The 15,406-nt window shown below is 37.3% G+C and overlaps 1 protein-coding gene and 1 long non-coding RNA gene across 9 annotated transcripts in view; one reads left to right on the top strand and one right to left on the bottom strand.

The window, feature by feature from the left end:
• Positions 1 to 12,478, top strand: part of LOC127413718 (uncharacterized) — an 89,135-nt gene extending 76,657 nt beyond the window's left edge. The window contains exons 2-6 of one of the 8 annotated variants that reach the window (XR_007892691.1): positions 3,086 to 3,151; positions 3,716 to 3,924; positions 4,006 to 4,164; positions 5,932 to 6,564; positions 7,303 to 12,478. This is a non-coding gene — a long non-coding RNA (uncharacterized LOC127413718). Of the gene's footprint in view, positions 1 to 3,085; positions 3,152 to 3,495; positions 3,925 to 4,005; positions 6,565 to 7,302 lie in introns of all 8 variants that reach the window. The other 7 variants (XR_007892689.1, XR_007892685.1, XR_007892690.1 and 4 more) reach the window with 7 other exon arrangements.
• The window catches only part of LOC127413705 (E3 ubiquitin-protein ligase parkin-like), a 202,523-nt gene that overhangs the window by 96,903 nt on the left and 90,214 nt on the right, over positions 1 to 15,406 (bottom strand). Inside the window, exons 6-7 of the mRNA XM_051651059.1 lie at positions 14,949 to 15,064; positions 1,586 to 1,722 (exon numbers count right to left, since the gene is read on the bottom strand). Of these exons, the coding sequence (XP_051507019.1) occupies positions 1,586 to 1,722; positions 14,949 to 15,064 (253 nt within the window). The remainder of the gene's footprint in view (positions 1 to 1,585; positions 1,723 to 14,948; positions 15,065 to 15,406) is intronic.

Raw genomic sequence — 15,406 nt, 5'->3', positions numbered from 1 at the left:
CACACAGCCTTGGACATTACACACACATTCAAAAAAATTGCTAACATGTCACACTCTAAAATATACTCCCAAAAGTATAGGAAATAATGGGAGATAATCCCTGAATTCAAGAGGTGGCTGAAGCCCTATGTGGACAATGACACAACTTACTGTCTTATCAGTCAATGACTGAAAAAGAAACGTCCTTCTTGTGGTTTGATTAGATTACTACTTGAGCACAAAATTGTTTACAAGAGCACAAATTCTTCATAGATCTAGCCTCTTAATTTTGCTCTCAAAGTGCACCAGATTGATGCATTTAACTTTAAAATGTACAATTCTTATGGGGGAGTATGCCCCCGGACACTCATAGAGGGTCTGAGGTCCACCCACCACAGTCTCACAAAATACAGTGTGGAAACACTGATATTATTAACATGGATATAAATTTGACCTTTTAAACTTGATATAGTGCTAAGAAGTATCTTAAATATGTTTGATTTTTAAAAACTTTTTTTTTATTTCCAGATATAAATCACATTTTAAATCCCACATTTTTGAACTCCGCTGTATGTTGCTTGCAAAAACCTTTTTTTAATCAGAATGCTACTTTAGAATGGTTGTCAACAGAGAAACGTAAAAATGTTTTTTACCGACAGAATGGTGCAGTTACAGCATCTACCAGCAGGGGTGAACTGCCAATGCAAACCATCCAAACCCTGACACTGTTCCTTGCCATCAACATCATACTCTTCCTGTCTTTACTGGCTGTAACCAAAGCTAAACTGTAGGTATTGTAGAAATTGTGAGAACAGAAAAGGAGAAAGATAAAAAAATACCTGTGACAGAGAACAGGAAAGGAAGAGCATGGCAGCACAACAAATGAAGGAGTGCAAGGGCATGACAGAGGTAGATACAGAGAGATACAGGGAGTATGAGAGATTGCTGGGGTGTTCTGGCTGATAGGGGGTCAATGCTTCTCCCCAGAGCCCCATTACTGGGTGGCATTAACGGATGTGGAGGGCTAACAGGGGCACGGAGAGGGCCCAGAGAGAAATTGTGTGTACAGCTATGTGTGTGTAAGAGAAGGAGAACAATTTGATAGTATCTTCTCTTCACTGCAGCCACCAACACACCATCAATCACTGCCAAACACTGCCAGTGTGTGGAAACATACACACCCACACCACACACACACACACACTATAGGGCTTGAATGAGTACTCATTTTTACTAGTCAACTAGTCGCCCAAAAAAGTAGTCAACTAGGCCAGGAGTTTCAAACAAGGGGTCACAAGGGCAGAAAAAAAAAATTCGATTTTACAATATGTTATAGTTCTAACTGGCGTAGGGCACTTCGAAGGGAGCACAATCTATGCTGTATGATCGTTCCAAACTGAATTTCCAATAAGAATGACTTAAAAAGTGAGTTCTGAAAGAACGTTATCACCTTTCAGCCCTAACTTTATTTCCACTTTTCCATAATTCCAAATATATTTGGCCTTTACACCTTATTATATTAAACTATTGTCATGCAGCCACACTGAGGCTACATCCACACCAATCAACATTAATAAGTTTGAGAATACACCTATGGCATGTTTACCTGCACATGGCAAGGAGTAACCCACCACCGGCTCATAGGTAAACTGTCGCTCATTGAGTCTGGTCACACAGTACAGGTAGAAGCACTCCAGGCAGATGACGTGACACTCGACACACTGAAACACCAGAACTGGAGTCCTGTAACACACAGTGAGGCCTGAATCTTATTAGCATTGCATCAATTTAAAAAATGATCATTACCATTATACCGTGTCCTTACTATTCTCCTGGAAAATAGATAGGATGCAATAGAACAAATGGATACTAAGCGACCAACACAGAGTTCTGTCTGACAAAATACTTAAGACAAAAGGTCGATGAAAGACATCGCTTTTATTGTTTGCCGATTTGTCACATCACGCCAGGTTAGGACACAGTATTAGTCCAAATTTAGAAAAGGAGTAGAGTGACCAGACGTCCTGTTAAAATCAGAACAGTCCAGATTTTCCGATCCGCGTCCCGACGGAAGTTGGGAGGCCTTTTGTCCCAATAATCTAGTCTTAACCTATAAGTGCACTCAGTAATTTTTTGTCAAAAAGGATTACATTGTCTTACAGTGACACCTAGTGGTCAGGATGCTTTATCATTCAAACACAGTAGTTTTCAGTTACCAATGCCATTGTAGAAATTCACTATGCACAGTCATCCAGGACTAATTTAATCCATGAATGAAAGTGTTCAATAACAGGGCAGTTACTGAGATTAAGTGAGAAATATTCAGATGGTCATGTGATGCTAACATGGCTGCCCCCATGAGGTGCCCCTGTACCATGTAGAATAAAACAGCTTTTATAAGGTTACTGATATGACTGAACTCTCCATCTCAAATGAGTAGTAATAATTTTATACATATGTTTCAAAATTACTATTCATTTCTTTCGAAGTAAAACTTTTTAAATGTGGAAAAAAATTACTGAGTGCACCTTTAAATGTTTTACGAAACTTACATCGCTATGCTTAGGGCATTTTTTTTTTTTTTTTTTTTTTGTCAGGATAAACAAGCAATGAGTTGTGAGAGGATCATTCATTTCCACAGTCAGAATCACACACATGTACCAAATGAGCCATAAAAAGAGTCATTTCAGAGTAAATTTCATTTTAGGAATTTAGTACTAATAAGCTTTTTGCATTGTGATGTATCTTACTTTTAATTACAATGAAGTAACTAACCCAACTCCCCTCTACTTATTACTGTAATTTTTTCCGTTATTAAAGTAAAACCCTTTACAATATATTTTTTTTTAATTTAAATCATCAAATTCAAATTTGTCACTCATTAAAAAAAAAAAAAAAAAAAAACAAAGCAAAAAATTCCATTTACAGTTAGGCAATTAGAATTTAAGTGAATAGGGCAAGTGCATAAACATAAAAATAAGCACTGTTTCAAAAGTAGAGTCACAAGACGTAACATAAACATTATGCATGTTAACATGATTTTAGTGTGATAAAATCTCTGATCTACATGATTTTAGTGTAATAAACTTGCTTACATGGTTTACAGGTGTAAATGAGTCATCATGGCAACGAATGTGTAAAATTGGATATGACTTATCATACAGTAGATAAGGTAAGTAATTTGATCACACTTAATCATGTTAACACTTAAGTTTACATCTTGAAATTAGTCTTTTGAAACAATGTGTATTTTATTGGTATTAACTGGCCCCATTCACTTCCACTGTAAGCACCTTACCTTACTTTTTTAAAATAAACGAAGGACATTTCGAAATTATGTTTTGTGTTAATCAATAATAAGCCACACATTCTGTTGATTGATCTTAATGATCAATATTTTTTTTTATTTATTTATCTATTTTTTATTTTTTTTACCATAAAGTGATATTAAAAAAAATCTTAATGGTCCTAAAAACATGCATAATATAAAATATAATTCTGACATGTTCTTAACAGGTTTTGTGAGATTCTCTTAAGAAGAACCCACCAAAGAAGGATTTGCAGCAAATGGGGCTGCTGGGAGAATGGGAAGGGTGGGGTTTTAGTTTAGATATGCTGTTCATTCAAAACCTTTGGGAAAACCAGAACTGTCCTTGAAGACCCTTATTATTTTAGCGTAGTACACAAAGAGGCAGCCTCCTCAAACCTCACAACAATTTTCTCTCCATTTCTTAAGAACTCCCCCTTCACTCTCAAATCCCGACTCACTTGACAGTAAGTCACCCTGCTAACACTGAGTTCCACCTCGCTGACCCATCTTCTGCCTCTATTGAGAGAGACTGCCTGTGTCCTTGTCAGTGCCCTTTTAAACAAACAGAGGAGATCTCTGAGGAGGAAGAAGAGAGCAGTGGAGGATGGTGGAAAAACAAAGCCCTACTCAGGAAGGTAATTGCGGCACTACTTCAATCAGCCCTTGATTTCAATGGTGGTTGTTGGTGATTGTGCTCCATTGTGTGGTTTCTCCAGACACTCGCCTGCCCCGACCCTCTGCGCGAGAGCAGCAGGTAGGAGCGCTGCCACGGGACCGCCCCACTAATAGTCGACCTTCAACGGCAGGACACTCAGCACACTCTTCTTTAGAAAATGTCTGCGATTGATTGAACAACTGCACAGCAGGAGGCAGATGTAAGTTGGCAAGTATGGGGTTGGGAGCTTGCCTTCAAAAATGTTTGATTCTACCATTGTTTACTTCTCCAATATGTTGTAGGTATGTCTTCTTTTCTGACTGATGGACTATTCAGTGTTCCGATTGGTCTGCCAACCTGGTTTTGTTTGCGAAGTCACTGTTCCTACTTAATTATTCGTCAACTGTTTTGTCAATTGGACCTTGTGTGACACCGCTGTAAGTTTCTATCATCAAGTTTTAGAAAGCAAAATACTGCATGACTTCCTACTTGGAAAAGTGCACCAGAACTTTCTAACTTGGAAACTCAATTGAAAATCCACAACTGTGGAAATCCACAATTCCGATTCTGTGTGGGTGACATCACACGAACATGGTGGCACCCAGTGAGAAACATTGACTTTAAGCAAATAAAATGGATAAAGGGGTCAAAGATTGTCCGTTAAAATGATAACAAAGCCTGTTTGGCAAATGTTTGCAGAGGCAGATGTGTGTAAAACACAGTAAAAGATCTTTTCCGTTGATAATTGTACACCTGGTGAACATACGCTAGCATTGCATTGCATCGTTTATCCTCTGCAATTTGATATATATGAGACTTCTGCTAATTAACTGTAGTTTGCCAATTTCTTTCTTTAAACGTCATCTTCCGAGTCTCGAACAATGGAAGTCTTTATGGTCAGAAGCCATACATCGTACTTGATATCAAGAAGGGATTTCGCACAACCATTCTTTGAATGGAAATTCTGGTCCTGTTTTTGAACTGAGATTTAACTGTGGGTGGAGCTCCCTAGCACAACAAGTCAAAAAGAGAAACCAAGGTACCTCTGTACGTTGCTTTTCACGGTTGCAACTGGTTAGCATGAAAACTCAGGGGCAAATTTATTAAACATTTGCAGGTGGTAGTTCAGAGTAAAAAGTCTTATTCACTTACCAACCTAGTTTAAGCAGACCCAATAAGCGACGAAATAGCGCTGCATCAAGTATTTAAATTAAGTTATTGCCATTCCTTTCTGCAAAAACACATCACATTTTTATGTAAATTAGGCTATTTGTATATTGTGCTTTTAAAAAAAAAACTGGCCGGGACAATTTACATCACGCTATTACCACCAGAGAAAATAAGGCGGTAAACTGAATTTTATTTAAAAGAGATGCTTGTGAACATTTTCTATTGATCATGGCAGTAGTAATTCATCAAATGAAGGAGAAAAGCTTTGTAACCTGGCTATCCACTGAAGGGGTGAAAAGCCAGTTCCCTTTTACTTTTAAAAGTTATATCTAATCTTTTGTCATCTCCATTTATTCTTATTATATTAATACATTTTCTATTTTCCTTTTACGATAAGGTGCAAGAAACATATATGTCATCTGAGGGGTGACTGATGGTCTGGCCCCATTCCAGGAATACAATAACAGTGATTATTTATTTAGCCCGGCTCCTGGAGGATATGCATTTATATTGTACTGTATTTATTCACAAAAATATATATCCGTTATAATTATTACATAATCAAATATTCTATAACCAGTTGGTTCTATGTTAATCCAATCATTATTAATTAAATGAGAGAGAGATTTTAGTTATGATTTTATTGTTGTCTATGTTTTTATATGGTTACTAAAAGTAGCCATTACATACAATATATCTACCTCATATAATCATTGAGTTTCTTTATGTGATTTTGTTGTCATATTAGGTGTCTATGTGCTGCGTTTGACCATGTGTGTGCTTTGTTTTTATTTTTATTTTATCTTGCTTTTCACAGATGTGGAGGCCCTACATTCCATCGAGATTAACAAGAAGGCCTCCCGTCCTAGAGATAGTGCTTACCCATTGCAATGTCTAACTCATTCAATGTTTGATTTTTTTATTGTGCCTGTAACATGTGACTCTGCCATAGTCAAAAACCTCAAAGGATTTTAATTACTTTCCTTGGTATCTTCTGGATAGCGAAAGAGGATTGGTCATAACTTATAGCTAGCCTGTGATATCTACACATAAGTTCGGTAAAACCAATGATGGGAACTGATAAATGTTATGGCTAACTAATTACTGTATGCATGAAGGTGGAAACAGACCATATTTGTAAAGTGTTAGGATGTTTGAAGTAAGTGACCTATCAGAATCATAGAAAGTGTTGTACTGTGACACCTCTAATTCAATTTGTAAATGACTATAATTGCTTGTGAATGTTTTTGAATGAAGGTTCAAACTGACTTGTGATGCTCATTGGATCAGCAGAGGACAATCAGTAAACTCTCTCTCAAGTGTTTGTAAACCTGATTCTGAGTTTTTATTCCTCAATATTCATATTGGGGACCCAGCTGTTACCCCCAACAGTTTATGGTGCAGAATGTGGGCAACTTCTTCAGTGTAACCTTGATCAACCAACATTAAGGTAGGTCGATTTTTTTTATTTTATGTTAGGGACTGTCTGGTGGAGATATTGAGTAAGAGGTGTGTGGACAGGCATCACCCTGAATAAAGAGGGTGAACTTAGGATGGTGACACATATATACATATACATACAGTGTACATGTATGTGTGATCCAGCAGCAAACCAAAACAAAGGGGATGAATTCCTTCTAATTGAGTTGGAATAAAGGAAGACACTCCAGGGAGAGTGGAACCTTAATGCACTAAAACGATAGTGCATGTGAGTGCAAATTTTGACTGCAGGCATTTAAAGTTGGACACATTACAGCTTGCTCGATGTCTCCATTCAGATAAGGGTACCCCGATCTTAGAAAATAGGTAGTTGAGGATTTTAAGTTTAGATTAAAATACATTTTATTTTTACTTTGATTTTATATATAAGATTTAGTCTATGGTTGATCATGGATGCATTTAAATCTTCTTTTGAGCTTAATTTAAAGGAAAAGAAATTTAAGAATGATTTGGATCATCTCATGTTCTCTGCTTTTTCAATTTGCTTAAGTCACACTCTTAATACCTTGCTTTCTGATTTTTATGTGTGGCAGCCTTGCCAATATTGTGATGCTTTTTCTTTGGGTTTGATCTGTGACCAATCATGCCAGATAAAATAGAAAATAAACTCCATATATGGCCACTGCTGGATTACCCATTTCTCACCAGAAACATGTTGAGCTAATGGATTCTTGCTCTCTCCCCACAGAGAGGGCTGTTATCAAAGTTACAGGACACTCCAAGGAAAACTCCTTTGAATCTAAGGGAAACAACGCAGCTGATCCGGCTGCACAAGAGACTGATCCTTTGAGAAAGCACACAGACAGAGAAAGAGAGAGGTTCTCTCTCTTTCTCTTGTGGAAAAGGAAGATGGGGGTGTAAATGATAAAGACATTTTTTTTTTTTACTTTATGCTATTGATGATGGGGATGAGCAGGAGCAATGGACTAAGTTGGGTGCACAATTAAATCCTGATGGACTATGGAAGTTTAATGATCGTATTGGATGTCCTGCTTCTATTCGTGTTGAACTCATGTATTTGTATCACAGTTTGGCTCATGCAGGTACTGAAAAAAAGCATTCCATGATTGCAAAACATGATGGTGGCCAAAAATGAGGTCCGCTTGCACTGACTTTTGTAAAAGATATCTAGTATGCTTGAAGGTATATTCCCCATTAAAACTCAAAATTCCTTTGGAATATGCTCCCAGGCCACATGGCCCATGGACACATTTAAAAACTGATTTCATTGGTCCTTTACCTCCTAGTGGGGTTGTACATACATATTAATGGTTGTTGATTTGTTTTCAAGATGGGTGGAGGCTTTTCCACTGAGAAACTGCAAGGCAGATGCCACAGCCAAACCAATGCTTAATGAGGTATTCCATAGATGGGGACTGCCTTTGCAAATTGATTCAGATCAGTGAACTAATTTTACTGGTAAAGTAATGAAAAATGTCATGAACTTTATGGGAGTCAGACAGCATTTCCACATACCTTTTAGACCGCAGACTAGTGGTTCTGTGGAGCATACAAATCGTACTCTGAAAATTGCTCTGAGAAAGAGAGTGCTGGAGCAGGGGAAGAGATGGCACTCAGCATTGCCAATGATTCTCTTTAGCATGAGGGCTAGCCCAAACAAAACAATTCATCTTAGCCATTTTAAGTTCATGACTGGCAGATACATGCGTCTTCCGTGGGATGCGCCTTTGCAACATGAGGGTCCTACATGAAAGATGCTCTTAAAAATGATCTGAAGGTTTTGGATCAAAGTTTGAGAGATACTTGAGTAAGTGTCATTATTAGACAGGCCGAAAAAGATCAAAAAGATTCAAAACCAACACCAAATCTCCCTGAAGTTGGAGATAAAGTTATGATGCAGTGTGAAATTGTTACTCCTCTTGGTCCTAAATTTGACAGACCTTATTTCATATTGTTGACAACAAACACATCTGTCTTACTGGATAGGGGAGCTTTAGGGTCAGTATGGAGACATTGGTCACAGGTGAAACCCATTGGGGGAGATCACGCCTAAACCCTATTTCCTATTTCCTAATTTTCCCCATGAGTAACACTCACATTGTTTTTTGCCTTTTGTGTGACTAACCTCATTCTGGTACCAGTCTCTTTTCATTGCAGATGGCTGGGCCAGATGACGCATTGAAGCTGCTAATACTGCAGGAGGAAGTCCCGAGTAAAAGAAGACTGAAAATGAGGCAGGCTTTTATCCGATTGCTCATCCCGCTCTCATTACTGCTGGCAATCATTATTGCCTTGTCATTTCTAATGTGGATTCAAATTTCTCTCTGGACAGGTTGATTTTAGTGGTGCACCAATCAGGAAATTTGAGGCCGATACCGATCTCCAATTTTTTAACACTAAGATCGGTCGATACCAATAACGTTTTTTTTTTTTTTTTTAAAGTGACCTTTGCCACACTTTTGCAAGTTATATGCTGCAATTATATGTTTATGCCCCACACAGTAAAATTACGGTAAGTCTTTACAAAAAGGTTTCATTTGTTACATTATTTAACAACATTACTGTAGTTAACATGAACTAATGAACTTAATTTTAGTTACAACATATACTATACATTTTTAAAATCAAAAGTTGTATTAGTTAACATTAATGCACTATGAACTAACATGAACTAACAATGAACAATCATATTTTTATTAATTAGCATTAGGATTAATAAATGCTGTAAAAAATATATTGTTAATTGTTTGTTCATGATACCTAATGCATAAACTAATGTTAAAGAAATGAAACCTTTTTAGTGTTACCAAAATTAGATTAAAATTACATTAATTGTGATTTGCTAACATTTATTTGTTTTGAAACAGTATAATGAATAGTTCTGTTGTCAATATCAAAAGGTCATTGTGACATACTGGTAAGCAGTAAAAACCATGAGAGCATCACACACAGCAGAGATCCTTTCAAAAATAAGAAAAATATATCCATTACAAGCTCTAAAACTGCTCCAGAGAGAAATCATTAATATCTATGATTTATTTACTGTCTTTGATGTCTTGTTGTAACACAAATCACTAATTATTAAGCAAATGCGTGAAGACGCGATGCCGTTATTGAAGGTTAAACAGTTATACTGTATGTCTTACCATGTGCCAGGTGCTCGAGACAAAATAGAGTCCAACGTGGTAATGAAGACAGTGATTTATCACTATACTGACAAATCTATCTTTGCCCGGGACATTCCTTCTTCTAACTGGTACAAAAATATAATGAAAGACAAATTTCTGATGAGGTGGAATGTACTTAAGCCAGTTAAAGTTAATGTTGTCAGATGGGATGTAAATAGAACCAACAGAGCTGTCTGTGATCAATTGGGGAGAATTGATAAAACTTCAAAGGATACTTTCGATCTGAAAGAAAGTAATAATAAATTACCTCTTGGGAATGCTCTTTCACTATATTGGCCTAGATACACTAAAACTGATGATCTGTGGAAGATGACTATACATGCTGAACGATGCATAGGCAGAGGGATCAGACAATGTTTTTTTGATACTTTCCCCTCAGATCAAAAGGATGAGTTAAACTAGATTATAATTGTGCTAGTTTTACTGACATCTACATACAATATAAAATGGCAATGATGTTCACTAACAAATCAGTTATTGGAATGGAACAACTCCATGATCATTTAGAAGGAAAATGTCAGAACCCCACATCCATGGTTTGCAATACAACTGTTTGGATGCATTTCAATATGTATCACTTGATTAAGGAAATTATCTCCAGTAGGATCATCAAATCACTTTTGCCTGTGTCATTTATTGATCTCGAATGGAAAGATTACAAGCCTTTTCAAGTTTTCATGTGGCCTCAGGTTTCAGATGTAGCTCTAGGAGATGAGTGGTTTGAGAATTATTTTTGTTCTTGCAATTTCTAAGACCAATTCCTTCTGTACAAGAATTAAGCGATCTCCAATCCAAATCCAAAACTGGGAAATTTTCCATATTCAAAATAGTTCAGGCATTAGGTCCTGATTGGAAATCAAAAGACTCACACAAAGTCTGCAGATACTGACTCCTGTGTAGCTGAATTACAGAACAAAACTGAGTATTATCCTAAACTAAACTCTCAACTCACACAAGAAACTTACATTGACATGTTTCTCAAACAGATCAAAACAAATGATGCATTTGCAGGACATGAATATCTAAATTCAGCCTGGCTTCGATCGGATGGTAAACCATTTTTATCTGACCCTGATGGACCTACCGCTTCAGCCATAGCATTGATGTTTGCCTTTACAGTTGATAGTGTTTTCACTGACATCTCAGAATTTGTTGAGGAATTTGTTGAAGAGGCTTGGGAGGATTTTGTGGAAGCTTCAGAAACAGTAATAGTTGGTTTAGGGAGATATCTATTGTATGCCTTCGGCGCACTAATGGGACTAATTGCCCTTTTCTTAATTGTATGGATGATGATTCGCTTTTGCTTTTCATATGTGTTCAAGTCTGCTTGAAGAACTGTTAACCCCTCTGAAGAGGATGAATGTCTGGTGAAGCTGGCATCGAACCTCAGGACCCACTTGAGGGAAGAAAACACCAGTGCCCTGCTGTGAGTGGGAGGTGGGAGAGCCTCTACATGGGGACCAGAATTTTTAGGTTCTGGCATGTCCTCACTTGTAGACCATTGTAGGGTATTTGACCCCACACCGGTCTAAAATGGAGGAGTGAAGGGGTGAATAGCCAATTCCCTTTTACAAGTTATATCTCATATTTTGTCTCCATTTATTCTTATTATATTAATCAATTTTCTATTTTCCTTTTACGATAAGGTGTAAGTAACATGTATGTCATCTGAGGGGTGACTGATTGTCTGGCCCCATTCCAGGAATACAATAACAGTGATTATTATTTAGCCCGGCTCCTGGAGGATATGCATTTATATTGTACTGTATTTATTCACAAAAATATATATCCGTTATAATTATTACATAATTAAATATTCTATAACCAGTTGATTCTATGTTAATCCAAACATTATTAATTAAATGAGAGAGAGAGATTTTAGTTATGATTTTACTATTATCTATGTTTTTATATGGTTACTAAAAGTAGCCATTACATACAATATATCTACCTCATATAATCATTGAGCTGAAACTTTGAGTTTCTTTATGTGATTTTGTTGTTATATTAGGTGACTATGTGCTGCGTTTGACCTTGTGTGTGCTTTTTTATTTTTATTTTGTCTTGCTTTTCACAGATGTGGAGGCCCCATTCCATTCGATTAACAAGAAGGCCTCCCGTCCTAGAGATAGCGCTTACCCATTGCAATGTCTAACTCATTCAATGTTTGATTTTTTTATTGTGCCTGTAACATGTGACTCTGCCATAGTCAAAAACCTCAAAGGATTTTAATTACTTTCCTTGGTATCTTCTGGATAGCGAAAGAGGATCGGTCATAACTTATAGCTAACCTGTGATATCTGCACATAAGTTCTGTAAAACCAATGATGGGAACTGATTAATGTTATGGCTAACTAATTACTGTTTGCACGAAGGTGGAAACAGACCATATTTGTAAAGTGTTAGGATGTTTGAAGTAAGTGACCTATCAGAATCTTAAAAAGTGTTGTACTGTGACACCTCTAATTCAATTTGTATATATCTATAATTGCTTGTGAATATTTTTGAATTAAGGTTTTTTTCTTCTTCTGTATTTCTGAACTACTGGATCCCATTGACTTGTGATGCTAATTGGAACTGCAGAGAACAATCAGTAAACTTTCTCTCAATTGAGTTTTTATTCCTCAATATTCATATTGGGGACCCAACTATTACCCCCAGCACCACATACACATATCCATAACATATTTACATGTGCGGTGTAGTCAAGCACACTTTTGACATGTTAAAGAGATGGTTCAGGTGTCTGGATCACAGAGTGATGCTGTACAGTCCCGGCAGAGTGCGTCAGATCAAGGTAGTCTGCTGCATCCTCAGTATATACACTCCTGGGCAAAAAAATAAAAAATAAATAGGCCAAGCCCAAACTGGCAAAACGTTAAGCTTTTAATTGTCTTAACCACAAATGTTTGGTCAGGAAATTAGCAAGAACTGAACAAATAGATAAAGTAACTTAGTATGGGATATTTTTTCCTTTTGATTTCTTTAAATGTTTGGGTACCCTTGTGGGTAAACATGTGGCCAGCTTTTTACAGAAAGAAGAATCAATGTTGCCCTAAATGCTGAAGTCTTCAAACAGTTGATGAGACCAAATATTCTCAATAGGGTTAAAATCTGGACTCTGACCAGGCCAAAAAATAAGCCTGTTGTACTTGTTCTCAAGCCACTTTTTGGTGGTCTTTGCAGTGTGGGCAAGAGCATTATCTTGTTGAAAAATAACACCTGATTGTTCCTCTTTAGAAAATAACTTTTCAATTGTGGGAAGAAAACCTTTCTGCAATATTCTCCTGTACTCCAAAGCATTAATTTACTTTTCACAGTGAAGCAGCTCACCAGTACCAGCAGCTGAAAAGGCTCCCCTCACAATGATACCTCTTCCTCCATGCTTCACTGTGGTAAAGATGCATTCACTATTGTATTTCTCACCAAATGTTCGAAGACACCTCACTGGAGCATCACCATGCAACTCAAATCGTGATTCATCACTCCACACAACTCTGCTGAACCACCCTGAATAAAACTTTCCATAATCTGCAAAAAACTTAATTCTGCCTTTGATGTTTTTCTGAGACAGCAATGGCTTTTTAACACATTTTCTAGACACAAAACCTGAATTAGATAACCTTTTGGTTATTGTTCTTCTCGAAAAAGTCTTATTCTCTGAGGTCTTGAATTCTGCTGTCAGTTTTTGTAGGCTTTTTTCCTGTCTTTGAGAACTGTAAATTTCAGTAGGTGGTCATCCCTGCATGAAGAGTCTTTGGGCCTTCCAGATCCTTTCTTTCTGGCAACATCACCTGTTGTTTCAAAGCATTGACCTATTCTCTTATTTGCTGACAGAGAAATAGGGATTTTCTCTGCCTTCAGGGTCTTGTAAACTTCAGAATATCTACAGTTGGCCTAACGCAGACCAGCTATGTGGTTTCTGACAGCAGCCCCTGCATGATATTTTGCTTTTTTTGGAGCAGATTTTCTCACTCCTTTGCTTTGGGACTTACAACACTGCATATTGTAGATCTCTCCCTGCTCTATCACTCCTGGTTCCATTTATAAGCTTGTTATTAGGCCTTTGATGGGTTGCATCAGGTGTGGCAGATCACCAACTAATGACTAATCTTTAAAAAAAAAAAAAAAAAAAAAAAAACAACATCCCAGAAGATGAAGATTTTATTTTTTTATTTTTATTTTGTACACACAGACATGTGTTAGTATGAATTTTATCTAAAATATTTTAATCATTATCATGATTTTACCTTTGCATACAAGAAGACTATTTAAGTGAATTTCCTGACCAATGATTTGTTGTGGACACCATTAAAAGCTTAATGTTTTGCCAATTTGGGCTTGCCCCTTTTCTTTTTTTTTTTTTTTTTGCCCAGGAGTGTAGCGCTCAGAACTGGCCCACAAGATCAGAACTGTGCATGCAAACTGCAATCAGCAGCGATTTTGTGGGACTTTTGGGCCATTGTCTGATCAGCGTAGTCGCTTTAGTAAATTGGGTGCTTAACCAGTGCAGACGGCATAGACAAATAAACAGTGCTTTTAACCGGGCATAATTCATTCTTGTGAAACCCCTCTCAGATTAATGTGGAACAGCTTTTATCCCTTGATTTGACACGCCTGGCTATGACAGTACTACAGATTTTTGGACCAATGAGATTTCCCTGTAGGCAGATCTACAAGCACAACGAGACAAAAAGAGAAACAAATGTTTTTTTTGTCAAAATGTTCCATTGTGCATTGCTTGTCGCGGTCACAGCTGGTTAGGACAAAAACTCAGATTGATGTGGAACAGGTATATCGCTGTATGTCACTTATCTCGACATGCCCGGTTATGACAGTCCTAAATATTTTGACCAATGAGATTTCATGGTGGGCGGAGCTACCTTGCACAAGTCAAAAAGAGAAAACAAGCTACTGGCAAAAAAAAAAAAAAAAACCTGACTAACTAATGTTTTTCATGCGTTGCTTGTTGCGGTCATGGTTGGTAAGAACGAAAACTAAAAACTTAGATTAACATGCAAAAGATTATGTTTATCGCTTGTCACTTTGTCATATCATGCCTGGTTAAAACGGTGTTATGTCTGTGAGAATAATGCTTCAACAAAGTGACTGATTCACTCTCTATCTTTTCGAGGGGTAGCCTATGAATCTCATTGCAACCTCTCTGATGGGTTAAAATACTCACATGATGTCCGTGCAGGCGATGCAGGGGACTCTGCGTGTGTTGGGCATTATCAGGTCTAGAGCTACAGATGTGTCATTATCACAGGTGGGATGGGCAGCACATTTCAGGTAGAACTCCTGGAAGGAGCACAAATTGGACATAATCATGTCCTGCAAAGTCACCACTAACAGTCTGAAACAACCCCAAAGTAGTGCTTTTTATGGATTTCTCGCATGATGATAGTGTTATTGGACCCAACTGGCTTACACCTACCAATTTAGTCTAACCAGTGGAAGGTTTTCTTTGTCTGCCAAGAAGTAGAGTGAATCAACTGAATGGATGAATGAAATCCAAAAGAAAAATTGTCTCCATTGAAAGTGTAGATTTATGAAACAGACAGTTCAGGCTCTAAATTCTGACTGGTCAAGCTGTGTTCAAAGCTGTTTAATAATGCAAATAAATGCACACCTGTTTGAAGA

The sequence above is a fragment of the Myxocyprinus asiaticus genome, chromosome 23 (assembly GCF_019703515.2).
Source record: "Myxocyprinus asiaticus isolate MX2 ecotype Aquarium Trade chromosome 23, UBuf_Myxa_2, whole genome shotgun sequence".
NCBI lineage: Eukaryota > Metazoa > Chordata > Actinopteri > Cypriniformes > Catostomidae > Myxocyprinus > Myxocyprinus asiaticus.
This window is presented reverse-complemented; position numbering and strand designations above follow the sequence as displayed.